This window comes from Danio rerio, chromosome 17 (assembly GCF_049306965.1).
Source record: "Danio rerio strain Tuebingen ecotype United States chromosome 17, GRCz12tu, whole genome shotgun sequence".
Lineage (NCBI taxonomy): Eukaryota > Metazoa > Chordata > Actinopteri > Cypriniformes > Danionidae > Danio > Danio rerio.
The window spans coordinates 17659321-17673495 of record NC_133192.1 but is presented as its reverse complement, the minus strand read 5'-3'; the positions used below and the strand labels follow the sequence as shown (position 1 = coordinate 17673495).

Genomic DNA, 14175 nt, shown 5'->3' with positions numbered 1-14175 from the left:
TCCCCATCTGGTAGTGTCTGATCCCATGCCTTCGATATTGAAGTCCGAACCATATTTTCTTTTCTATTCACACAGACCAAGGTCTCTTCCTCTCAAGTCTCTTCTGAAGGGCTTATCTGCTGCCTTTATTGCAATGGGTCCAATCTGAATCCATATTGATTTGTTCTCCTGGAGCTTCAGGGAAATATGCTGTAACCAGTCTGTCATGATGAGTCCCCACACTCCTCTAATTTTGAGTTATTGGTCTTCTCCAACAGAAGTCAGTCATTCATTTTCTTTTTAGCTTAGTCCTTTTATTAATCTGGGGTCGCCACAGCAGAATGAACCGTCAAGTTATCCAGCAAATGTTTTACGCAGTGGATGCCCTGTCAGCTGCAACCATCACTAGGACACTCATTCACACACACACACTACGGACGATTTCCCCAATTCACCTGTACAACGTGTTTTTGGACTTGTGGGGGAAATCAGAGCACCCAGAGGAAACCCACACGAACACGGGGAAAACATGCAAACTCCACACAGAAACACTAACTGACCTAGCTGAGGCTCAAAACAGTTACCTTCTTACTGTAAGGTGAACATGCTACCCATCGCATCACCATGCAGCCGGTAGATAATTAATTTATGCAATTATCAACTGAAAAAAAAAAAACATTGTTTTGTTAATCTTTAGTCAAAGTCTGACCATCTTTTTCTGTGTTTGGAGTGGCCATCTATTAATGTTGATGTCAGTTTTTGATGATTTCACCCACATTAATCTTAACCATGCCACTCTTATTGTTATTTTTCTATGAGGAAATGATTTGCAAAAAGAAATCCCTGCTCGCCCCCTATACTCGATATTCTGTTGCAGTTGGAAGTATATCAACACACTGAAATCAAAGTCTCAGCAATATCTGGTTTATTAGGGTTATAAAGGTAATCTAAGCAAATTTTGCCTAAGTGAGTTGATATTTGCAAGCACAAAAATAAACAAGGCCATAACCTCGCCCCTTTTCAATATTTCCACTGTCAATACTAGACACGCCACCTACTGCTGATTAACTGCAGGTGTGTTTTGGGACTCAGTTTTGGTACAGCACTGTGGTCAAAAGTGTTTTGAGAATATCGCACCTTTTAAAGGGAGAGTTCTCCCAAAAAAAATTGCTCTTAGTTTACTTGCCGTCAGGCCTTAAAATATATCAAAATATATCAAAAATCTGATATATTTCAGTAAATGCAATTAACAACATATATGACAAACAAGTTCATGTTTGTATTTCAAATATACAAGATATGTTGTAAAAAAATAAATCTTCAAAATTAAATATTTTTGTACAAAATTTTGTAAAAAAAAAAAAAAAAAAAGTCTGCTTCAATTATATATTTTTTTCATCCAGGGGAATATTAAATGTGTACATATATGTTCAAATATAATAGCTGTAATTCCATGTAGGTGTACATACAGTTGAAGTCAGAATTATTAGCCCCCCTTTTAAATTGTATTTCTTTTTAAATATTTTCAGTTTAACAGAGCAAGGAAATTTACACAGTATGTCTGATAATATTTTTTCTTCAGGAGAAAGTCTTTTTGGTTTTATTTATTTATTTTTTGGTTTATTTACTGTCATCATGGCAAAGCTAAAATAAATCAGTTTTTAGAAATTAGTTAATAAAACTATTATGTTTTGAAATGTGTTGAAAAAATCTTCTCTCCGTTAAACAGAAATTGAGGGAAAAAAATAAACCGGGGCTAATAACTCTGACTTGTACTGTGTATGGCCCTATATGGTTATGTACAAATATATTTAAGCATACATGGTTGGAAAATATATATGTAAGCTGCCATTTTTGCAATATTTCGAAATATTTGTTACATATGACATTTTAATGTAAAATTTATGTAATTTGCATTTATTTCCATGTATCAGATTTCTATATAGGTTAGTAGAACATTAAAGAAGCTGTTGTTCTTGCTAATTTATAAAGTCAAAGGCTACCAGCATTTTAAAAGTAAAAAAAAAAGCTCGTGAAGGCAATAGAAAATAAACACGTGTTGTTGATGATACACTGAGGTTTTGAGGACTCTGTTGTTTTTTCTTCTTCTTCTAGTAGGTGGTAAGCACTGTCATGCATTTTATGAGTCACCAAAAGCCACATTCTCAAAAATCTTCTTTGCTGTTACACTGTATAAAAGGCTCAGTAAATCAACAGCCAATTAATGGGTGAATTAACCTTTTTAATTATTAGCTAGATTTTTTGAGATTGACCTAGTACATCCTTTTTTCAAGACTTGGACCTGGAATTTGTAGAGCATGTGTTTTACTTCAGGTCACTTAAAATGCATATGATTTTCAAATCTCATGTTTTCTTTATTATTTTTTAAAAAGTGTATATATTCTGAGATCCATATTTACTGTATATATTTTGTGAATATGTATTTAAATATATGTAAATATAAATATACTGTAAATATATATTGTGTATGTTCGGATGCATAATACTGCATTTGATTTCAGCAGCAGTGTTTCTTTATGAGCCATGGCAAAAGAAATCCTATTTTAATTATTTAAATGCAAGTCTATTTTGATTGTGATGCAATAGCAAAATATGAAATAATAGCAAGTGACATATTTCTGTTTTTTAAAAGGCAATATTTTAAATGAATAGCTCAGGACTGAACTAAACCTATCAAAGCTATTAGTTGGCTTTCATTTTAATAAATGATGTTTCAATGATGTTAGTATCTAAATGGAGCAAGTTTGGTCCAAAATTACTTATATGGCTGCTATTTGTAATTTTTTGTCGGAAGTATTTGTTCTTGGAATAAGTGGCATATGACTCAGGCAAACCAAAAATGACATGCCCCATTCATCACCACAGGATCTTTTAACATTTAAATGATTCATGCCCTTTCCACTAACTCTTCATTAGTAAATATGCTGTATCTCTATGGCAGGATGTGGATGAGTCCTCTGTACCCCAGGCTGCCGCAGGGAAGTCCGGGAACAGCAGGAGAGTCGCTCACCGGCTTCAAAAGAGACCTGCTGGAATACCTGGAAGCGTACCGGGCTCCAGAGCTCGCCAACTGGATCGAGCGCATCAAACAGCATGATCTGTCAGAAACAAGGTGAGAATCTTTACAGATGAATGAGCCGTTTTTAAATCTGAAGCATGGCATGATATGAGATTAGCATCACTAGATGTTTGACTAATTGCTGAAGGTGTCCACAGGGCTGGATATGCATTTAGAGGACATCCATTCAAACAGCCATGATTGTTTTATGTTTTTTCATACCCATTAGTTGTGGATTTCTATGAAAATGATAATACAATGGAAAAAGTGTAAAATGGTAAAAGACTAGCATTCATACAACCATTCAAAAGTTTGTGGCCATCAAGGTTTTTGTTGTGTTTTTTAAATGTTTATTTAATGTAAAATAAAACAGAACAGACTACTTTCTGCTATTTACTAATGTTAAAAAAATTAAATCTGCTTCAAAGAGCCCCTATTATACATTTAAAAGGGTCATACATTGGTTTTAAGGGTCTCCAACAACAGGCTGATATGCATGCAAGGTCAAAAAACACTTTCATTGTCTTGTAATATGCATTTATTTTTACCTAATTATCTCAGCGGCTCCCATATGAATCATTCAGCAATTCATTTGTTCCCAAACCTCCATCTAGCGCAAAGCTAATCTGCGCTGAACAGGCCGAAGACCGCCTGTTGCAATCGGTCGACAACGTTCAGCGTGAGACAGAGTTAAAGGCCCAGCGCAGCTTATCAACAATAATGAAGTAGTCAAGAGAGCAGAGTGTATGTGTGAGCATACCTGCCAACACTCCTGTTTTTCCTGGGAGTCTCCCGTATTTCAGACCTATCTCCAGGCACCCACCCATTTTGTTATTTATCCTGGAAAACTCCCATAATTTCAACCAGCCCCTCCCCCAGTCCTTAGAATTTTTGTATGGTCTGTGAAACCTCATAGTCGCCAACACTGGTATAGGATCCGATCGCAGTAGCCGCCCCAAACAGACTTCATAGTAGTTAACTTACTAACACCAGTAGTTAGTAAGGTGTTATTCAGACACCTCACCCCCGAACCCTGAGTCTTCCTTTTTTTCTTTGCTACTGTGTTAGTGGGCAGGACCGCAGGTTTAAATTTTCCTGGGTTTGCGCGTACAACAATTGGGCGGGGCTTATGTTTTGTATCCATGTTACACCGAAACTGCTAATAACTCGTTATCAAGACGATTCATTCAAACCACTTTAAGTGGACTCTTTTTTAAAATTAATCAGTAGTTTTAAACACTGTCCACTTTCAGATTTAGGTCTTAGCTGGTTATTTTACTTCATTTAGAGATGTGTTACACACTACATGGAAGGTCATTTTCAAAAACCCATAATAGGGGCTCTTTAAAAACTTGAAACTGTTTATTCTAGCAAATATATATCTCAGCACAAGCAGTCCCTTTGCATTAGCACCTCTTGTGTGTATAGGTCTTCTTGTTGAATCACTGAATGCCTCCTCAATTATAAGTCGTTTTGGACAAATGCGTCTGCTAAAGTACAATCTAAAAATATATTAAATATATTCAAATGTATCTATTGAAACCAGCTATTACTTTAGTCTTTTATGTCACACATGTGTTCCCACATTTCTTAAAGTACTTGAATTTCAGACATATAGATTCAAGGCCTGGAAATGACTTAAAAACTAACATAGCTCCTTGAAAGTGCTTAAATTACATTTAAAATATATTTTTTTACATGATTTTATTTCAACAATTGCATTCAATTGTCAAAAACAATGAAAAAAAAGAGAAATTAATTAAAAACCTCTCATTTAATTCTTGTACAATAAACACTGACAAATAACGCACGTTTTTATCTATATTTCTGAAACTGCATTTAACTATTGCCAGTATTGAATACAGCAAATCTGATGACTTTTTAAAAGTCAGTTTTTGAAAATTACTTACATTTGTAACAGAAGTACACTACCTGACAAAAGTCTTCTCGCCTATTCAGGCTTTAGGAACAACAAATACTAGTTTTAGTTGATCATTTGGTATCAGAAGTGGTTTGTATGAAAGGCAAAGGTCTGTAGATTACGCTTATTTTACCAAAATAAAATATGATCATGCCATAATTTTTAATTATTTATTAAGTCAGTAAGATCTGACTTTTCTCAGACAAAAGTCTTGTCTCCTAACAGAAATAATATACAGTATAGAATATAAAGTCATGGTGCAGTGGAAATAGAATTAATATTGTGTATGACTTTTGTAAGCTTGGAGGACTGCATGTATTCATCTTTGCAATGACTCAAATAACTTATTAATGAAGTCATCTGGAATGGCAAAGACCGCGTTCTTGCAGGATTCCCAGAGGTCATCAAGATTCTTTGGATTCATCTTAAATGCCGCCTCCTCTATCTTACCCCAGACATGCTCAATAATGTTCATATCTGGTGACTGGGCTGGCCAATCCTGGAGCACTTTGACTTTCTTTGCTTTCAGGAACCATGTTTGAGGTATGAGGAGGTATGGAAGTATGAGAAGGAGCGCTATCCTGCTGAAGAATATGCTCTCTCCTGTGCTTGATAATGTAATGGGCAGCACAAATGTCCTGATACCTCAGGCTGTTGATGTTGCCATCCACTCTGCAGACCTCGCTCACCTCCCCATACTGATTTAAACCCCAAACTATGATTTTTTTCTTCAAACTTGACTTATTTCTGTGAGAATCTTGGGTCCATGTTGGTCCCAATAGGTCTTCTACAGTATTTGTGATGATTTGGGTGCAGTTCAACAGATGATTCATCATAAAAATTGACCTTCTGCCACTTTTCCAAATTATCAACTAGAAGTCAAATTTGTTGCCCTTACAACTGGGATCGACAACAAGACTTTTGTCTGGTAGTGTATTAAGTGTAATTGAAATGTTAAGTAAGGACTTTCCTGGAGCTACATATGCTGTGGTATGTATTTAAAAAGTGCTTGATTTAAAATTAATGGTGTATTAAAATGTCCTTGAATCTGCTACTCATGAAAATGTGAGAACCCTGGTTACATGATTCTTTAGAAATCAATCTAATATGTAGAATTTGATACACAAGAAACATTTTGTCTCATCAATGTTAAATACAGATGAATGCTGCCTAATACTTTTGGTGATAATTCCGTCATACCATATTTTAGATTCCTGCTGGTCTTCTGATTGTCTCCAATCAAATATAATGCTTTCTTTATAAACATAAGTGTGTCAGTTATGTTATATGTCAAGTACCATACCATGGCAGAAATCTTAATGTAACTTATAACTAATAAAATAGAAAATACAAGTCTGCCAGTAGTATATCTGGTTTTAATATTTAGACCTTTTGTCTAGAAATGACTACATAATATGTCAAAGTTTGGTTCCACTAACATGACATGCTTTATTATTTATTAGTACAAATTCCACCTTCATCATTCATATGGTGCGATACATGAAAGTGTTGACTTCTGTAAATAACGTTTTGCATGTTTTCATTTATAGGGTTTATCTCATAGGTTCAACTCCAGGAAGATATCAAGGACCTGCTATGGAGAAATGGGGCCATCTAAGATTGCGAAAAGTACTGTTTTTCTCTGATTATCCTTTTTTTTGTGCGTGTGTGTATGTGTGTGTTATTTTAAGTTCTTTTTCCCCTTCAAAGGCAATAGTTTTTTCTCTCCTCTAGACAGAAGAATGATTGATGTTCATGAAAAAAGCATTGTATGCCTGCAGGATGCCTTGGAGATATTCTCGCTCCCTTTATTTATTGAGGAAATTCAGATTACAGGCAAAGCAAGGTGTTGGATTGGTCTTGGCAAGATTCAGAAAGAGAGCCAGGAGAAATTTCCACACTTTCATCTGAGATGAAGTCACATTGAACTCTGCTCATTTTGTAAATAGAGCTTTGATATAAATGACTGACTCACACAGAGCAGGCTCTTAACAACTTCATAAAGCTCCATAATACAGCAACTTGAGGGTTGTGAACAAAAAAAATAGGTCACAGGGCTGTTTTGAAAAGATTGCTAACAGTGCTTATTCATATAATACCGTATGCAACTGACCATATAATTATGCTTACAAAGAATGGTTAGAATTAAGACTTAAAAGTCCTGTGAAGTGCTTTGACGTGTATTTTTGTTTAGTGTTTGACGTAATATCAAATGAAGCATGAAGAAAAGGACCAATAGTAGCTTCTCCCCTGTTTAACAGCCAATAACTTATCGTTTTTTCACAGCTCTGCCAATGAGAGTGGTTGAGCTCAAGTGCATCAAATGAAAAGCAAATGAGAAGCGTCTTGACGGGGGCGGGGCATGTCAGATACTTGAGAGCATTTGATTGGTCAGGACTTTTATTTATTTTTTTATTTTTATTGCTTAATACATTACCTCAAACATAGAATACAAATCAATCAATAAGTGACATTGACAAAAATAATAGTACAACAAGGAACAATAGAAATAACAAAAGTTTTAATATTAATAGTTAAATAACAATTTAGCATTAATGGTTTTGCATTTACAAGGGTTCATTTAAGATTATTTATACAAAAACCTTAAGATTTTGACAGTTTTAAAAGGTGATCCTGAAATCAACTATATAATTATCTGTATCTTTTAAGAAGACCTCAAAGGCAGGTTTACATTGGTCAGGACATTTTATAAGAAACTGAAGTATACACTGCCTGACAAAAGTCTTGTCGCCTATCTAAGTTTTAGAAGCAGCAAATAATATTTTGACTTCTAGTTGATCATTTGGTATCGTTATATGAAAGGCAAAGGCCTCTAGATTGCGATTTTTTTTTTTAACCAAAATAAAATATAATTATGTCTTGACTTTTAATAATTTAATTAGGACAGTAAGGTCTGACTTTGCTTCGACATTAGTCTTGTCACTTAACAGAAATAATGTACAGTATATAATATAAAGTTATGGTGCAGTGGAAAAATAATTATTATTGTGTATGACTCCCATCAGCTTGAAGGAATGCATCCATACATCTCTGCAATGAATCGAATAACTCATTAATAAAGTAATATGGAATGACAAAGAAAGCATTCTTGCAGGACTCACAGAGTTTATCAAGATTCTTCGAATTCATCTTTAATGCCTCCTCCTTTATCTTACCTTAAGACATGCTCAATAATGTTCATGTCTGGTAACTGGGCTGGCCAATCCTGGAGCACCTTGACCTTCTTTGCTTTCAGGAACTTTCATGTGGAGGCTGAAGTTTGAGAAGGAGCGCTATACTGCTGAAGAATTTACCCTCTCCTGTGATTTGTAATATAATAGGCAGCACAGATGTCTTGATTCCTCAGGATGTTGATGCTGTTATCCACTCTGCAGATCTCTCACATGCTCCCATACTGAATATAACCCCAAACCATGATTTTTCCTTCACCAAACTTGATTGGTTTTTGTAAGAATATTGGGTTCATGCGGGTTCCAATAGATCTCATACAGTATTTGTGATGATTGGAATAAAAATCTACCTTCTTCCACTTTTCCAAATGATCAACTAGAAGTCAAGTTAGTATTTGCTGCTCTTACTACTGGGATCGACAACAAGACTTTTGTCAGGTAGTGTAAGGTGATGTCAAAAAAAGCTGATCAGTAGAAAAAATCTATTTAGGTAAAAATGACGAATAAAGATATCCTAGCAATAGATTAACATACTGATACTAACCTAATCTTTCAAAAAAAAAACATTTTAATTTCATGGGAACTCTAAACACTTCCTACTTTCTTTTTTCTTTTCCTATCTTCTTTTGTTTACGTCAAAGGCCATGTGGTCAACAGTGCTGCCGAGTCATCCGTCACTTGCTAAAAGCTAGCCAAATTAGACAGATGCTAACATTGACATTGCATGAACTCATTGTTTTTGTTTCCCTCAGTTGCTCAGCGAGCATACGCAACCCATGCAGAACGAAGAGCGATGGCACGTGCTTGGCCAGTTCTCCAGCATCGGCTCCATGGGCCTTGATAAGACTAAATGGTTGGCAGCCGAGTTCCAGCGCACTCTGACCACACTGGGGAAGGCAGGGAAATCATTAGCCAGTCCAGAAACACAGATGCTCCTGGTGAGTGTGTCGAACAGCCCCCGCAGTGCTGAAGCGGTGAAAAGATCTGCTCATATCGCTGCCGAACCCTCTCTGGATTGCTAACAACGTGGCCAGATGGATATCACAATAAACACAGTTGCATATTCTCCTAGCAGCTTTCGTATCTATCAGGATAAATGAGCCCTCAATTGTGTTTTCATTTTAATTAGGTTGGAATCAAAGAGGAACAACAAAGTGCACATGTGCGCCTGCCTGTTTTTTAACGCAGAAGGCATCCGCTTTCTCTGAGCTATGAAATTTGAAAATTTGTTGACATCCCGGGTGTCTAATTAGCAATTAGTATTTTTAGCATGTTCTCATTTGCTGTCTTTGAATTCCAATTTTACAGAAAATGGCAGCCGTTTGTTTTATGTTGGAGTGAGACAATAGTTTAAAGGAGATTTCTCATCTGTGCTGTTATTTGCATAACAATGTCTGCTCTGATGGAGAGATAGGAGATTGATTTCTGTCTGATGCGTCCATTGTTAAATGTCAGTTGAAAAGTCAAGGCGCCACATGAACAGTCTTCAGCACAGAGAAAGTACCATCAGGCCTTTAATGGCACTGTGTCATCTCTATAGACCCAAGGCTCTTGTAATTAGCAGCTTCAGAATCTCGGTTGGACCGTTGGGAGTGACTCAGGTCTATTATTGTTAAGGAAGGCTGAAATTATTGAGAAATACCAAATGGAGACTTCTAAAGAACACATACGCATGAAGCTACATTTCTATTGAGATCACATCGCTATTGTCTGAGCTCTTTAGTGTTTTATAGGTCAGGAGGTTTAGGGGGATGAACGGATTGCTAGACGTGCATGGAAGTTTGATTGTCATAAAGTTTTAAAATTTTTAAAAAGAAGTCTCTTATGCTCTTATAAAGGCTGCTTTTGATTAAAAATACATTAAGGCTTATTATTAAATAAATGCATATTTATTTTAATATATGCATATACATTTTTTTCAGATTCTTTGATAAATAAAATTTCAGAAGAACAGACTTTACTTGAAATATTCGTATTTTTGACAATTTAAAACTCTTTATTTTAAATAAGTAATGATTTGAATCCTTGCTAAATTAAGTATTCATTTGAATTTTAAACAAATCAAGTTAAACTTTTGAACAGTTATAAAATTAAAGGGTTCGTTCACTCAAAACTGAAAATTATATTATTAATTGCTCGTGTCCAATCCACTGAGACCTTCATTTATCTTCAAAAAGCAAATTCTTATATTTTAGATGAAATCCAGGAGCTCTCTCATCCTCCCAAGACAATAGACTGATTTCATACGGCTGCCATTTTAAAAGCGAAATCGAGGCTGCGGTGGGAAGAAACCCGGAAGTATGGCCTGGATTCACACAAGAACGTTGTGGACCTGGCTGTATATCTTATCAGCAAAGAGAAAGTGACACAAATGTATAATTTCACTGCCTTCTAAGTGACCCGAAAGTCCGTTCTGAATGGATAGTGCAAATAAAAAAGGATATCAGTTAAGGGAAATGACACTAGTTAACTGTTTACTAGTTAACATTTTCCTTCCCAAACACACGTTTTAGATGTCGTTTATCAAACTCAAGTAATTGAACTCATTCTTTCACTATAGTGAATTTCAGTACTGAAATTTAAAAAAACATCAGTTTCACACTAACATTTCAGCACTGTTGAGCACATTCTGAAACACGCTGATTTGCCATAGTATTCACCAGTGCTCAGCATAAATGACTGATTGGCTGTGAAGGTAGCTGAACTGAAGCCTAGGAGAAATCGTAAGCTTTTTACACTTAAAAGAGATTGTGTTTTTTTTAATGCCTAATATGATTTTAGATGTTTAAATTAAACTCAACTGAAGGATATTAAAGTGATGTTTACACTATATCTGCATTTTAAAATTGCGGCAACAGCTGGAGGTTTGTAGTCCAAAACATGTTGTTGCAATGTCTACAGTGCTGATCCGATACTTCCGGGTTTATTCCCACCACAGCCTCGCTTTCGTTTAGTTTTTAGCCACTTGAAATAAGCGTATTTCGAGAAATGGAACCAAAAACATCGTCAAACACACTATGAGACTTTAATGGTTCAGCCAAAATCATCTTCTCTTCCTCGTCAAGTGGTCAAGGTGCACATTTACTTTAAGCAGTACAACATATTGCCATTAGAGTCAGGAGCACAACGCACAAGCGTTGTATTTCATGTAGTACATGCGGTTCTGATGAGGAAGAGACGGCATTGAAAAGCAAAGTTGTTTTTACAGGGTTTTTTTTTTATTTTATTTAAAAAAAAAAAAATTTCACAAAAAATGTTCTTGGAGATTTGTATGATTACAGTTGATCCGCTTAAGTCACATAGAATGTTTTTGGTTCTTTTCTGGACTTTAAACACCTGTTGCTGTCTATGGAGGATGTGGGAGCTCTTAGATTTCATCTAAATTATGTTAGTTTCTATTCCGATAATCAGGTCTCAGGTGATTAGTACAACACGAGGGAGAGTAATCAATTGCAAAATTTTAGTTTTGGGGTGAACTAACCCTTTAAATAAATAAATAGATGGATCAACCAATAATTTAAATAAATTTATGGATAAATGAATATAAAAATGTGACAACTCCTTAAAATCTTGTCATTTCTAGATTTACCCATCTGTGGAAAATGTGAGAACCAGTTTGGAGGGCTATCCAGGTATCATTCATTCTTTTATTCTAAAATAAAAAAACATCACCTCCAGTCATTATATGACAACTGACATTTCTAGTTCTCTTATCCCTTCAGCTGGAGGATCTTTACCTTACAGCATACAGACGGCACAAAAACAGCTCTGGCTTCATTCTTACTTCCAGTAAGTTCTTCTTTCTCTTTCTCTGTTTTAACAATATTCTCATCAATATTCTGTCATTTTAAAATGCAACTATAAAAAAAGGCTCCTCAGACTTTGTGAGTTAAACAGCTGCCTTTCCCCAAGAGCTGTCTGACCCTTCAATGCTCCATAGAAATTTCAATTGGGTTCTTATCCCATCGCGCCCACCATTTTAAGACATTATCGCCATAAATAAGCTATTTTGCTGGTGGCCTCAATTTCGCTAAGTGATCGTAGATGGGCATATTGCAATGTAGATTCAATCTTAGTCTCCCTCTGGAGTACGCACTCTACACTCAGTCTGTTTAAATGAGTCCATGTAGATTTTTTGCATTCATGTCTGAATACTGACAGCAATCAGACAGAAAGCTCTCCTCTCAGTCTGCACAGTCTGCCCTAAAACACCAGCTCTCTGCACCTGCAAATGGCACGAAACGATTCTTTGGGTGTTCTCACGCTTAGGAAAGATATATCAGCAGGTGTTTCATTCTTTTCTTTCTCTCCTTCCCTTCAATATCTGTCTTCTAAACAGTGGCTGGCATGCTGACGTTACTGGTAGGAGCAACGCGATGCCTCACATTAAAACCTACATGAGGATTTCACCAGACTTCACACAACTTGCCTGGTTTCTTGTCACAAGGTTGGAATGATCAAGTAACATGTTAAATCAGAACTAATTTGGGCTTAGATTGACAGACTGCATGTACAAATATTATAGGTGCAGTATGTAAGTTTGACATTCAATCTGTCCAGTTGGTAGAATGAACTCCCTAACTGCATCAGAACAGCAGTCACTCGCTTTCTTCAAGAAATGAATAAAAGCTCAACTATTTAGTCTCCACTTTCCTTCCTAATCTGCAATTGCCTCTCTGGCTCCACCGCTAACTGTACTACAAAATAAATAAATAAATATATAAATATATATATATATATATATATATATATATATATATATATATATATATATATATATATATATATATATATATATATATATATATATATAATTTTTATTAAATAAAAAATTCTATAAATATTTTTTAAAATATATTATATATATATATATATATATATATATATATATATATATATATATATATATATATATATTTATATATATATATATTTATATATTTATATATATATATACACCAACAGGAGTGTGCCTGACTATCGAACCTAAAGGCTGATTTAAACCGTGTTTTAGATAAAAGCAACAGCACACAATAGAAGGATTATTTTCCATGTTAAAAGGAGTTTTTGTTCTGACCAACACCTCGAATTGATATATTAGAAACGGCTTTTATTTCTTGCAGCTGAAAAACAGAAGACTGACGATGATCACCTTAGGTACACCTCATGTGGTTTATTCAGTGGTTAATGCTAACAATGTGAGTTTGAATACTATTTTACTAGACATTTATTGTCATACTACTGAAAGCAGCAGATGGTTTACCTCAGATTTAAAAACTAAAATAAACGTTCAAATTGAAGTTTAGAACTGTGACTCAAAACCAACACATATCAGCATGTACATTTAATAATGTTAAAGAGGTTTAATATGTATTACTTAGATTAAAAACCTTATCATTTTGTTGAGTGCAATAAGAGAACTATTCTGTGCTTCTGAATGGCTATATTTAAATTTCTGTCGTGTTTCGTCTGGTGCCAACAGCCAAATTGCTTATTACTGCAAATCTCTTCACTCAGCTTGTTGTTAGGACACGGGGTTACAGTGTAACCTGCTCACCTATTGTGTATGTTTGTAATTAATAACCATCTCATGTGAATCTGCGTCTCATTTCGGAGTCTGCTACAGTCCACCGGAGGTCACGTTTCGATCACGGATGCATGCTTAGAGAGTGGTGCTGTAATGCACTGTTTTCCACAAAGGGAATTCAGAGTGCTGAAATATAATTTACTAAACCAGCATTGGGCAGGTTAAACGACCAAAACAAACGTAACACAGATTTTCACAACAGAATATCTGCATATTATTATGGTGTTTTTATACTTTAGAAAAGTCAAAAACTTACATACAGCACTTTTAAGTTACAGTATTTGCCAAGTATATTACACACTGTGCCAAGCTTGTTGAATGCAACTTAAAAACTCAAATAATATATGTTTATTTGCACTTGCTAATTTGTAGTTTTCACTTTTTATTGGGATTTATTTTCTCTTTTGTTTCACATCTA

The 14175-nt window shown here is 35.1% G+C and overlaps 1 protein-coding gene across 1 annotated transcript in view; it reads left to right on the top strand.

The window, feature by feature from the left end:
- tdp1 (tyrosyl-DNA phosphodiesterase 1) overlaps positions 1-14175 on the top strand; it is a 73956-nt gene that overhangs the window by 10973 nt on the left and 48808 nt on the right. The window contains exons 8-13 of the mRNA XM_695082.9: positions 2942-3112; positions 6530-6608; positions 8923-9108; positions 11754-11802; positions 11893-11959; positions 12510-12617. Coding sequence (XP_700174.2) covers positions 2942-3112; positions 6530-6608; positions 8923-9108; positions 11754-11802; positions 11893-11959; positions 12510-12617 — 660 coding nt within the window. The remainder of the gene's footprint in view (positions 1-2941; positions 3113-6529; positions 6609-8922; positions 9109-11753; positions 11803-11892; positions 11960-12509; positions 12618-14175) is intronic.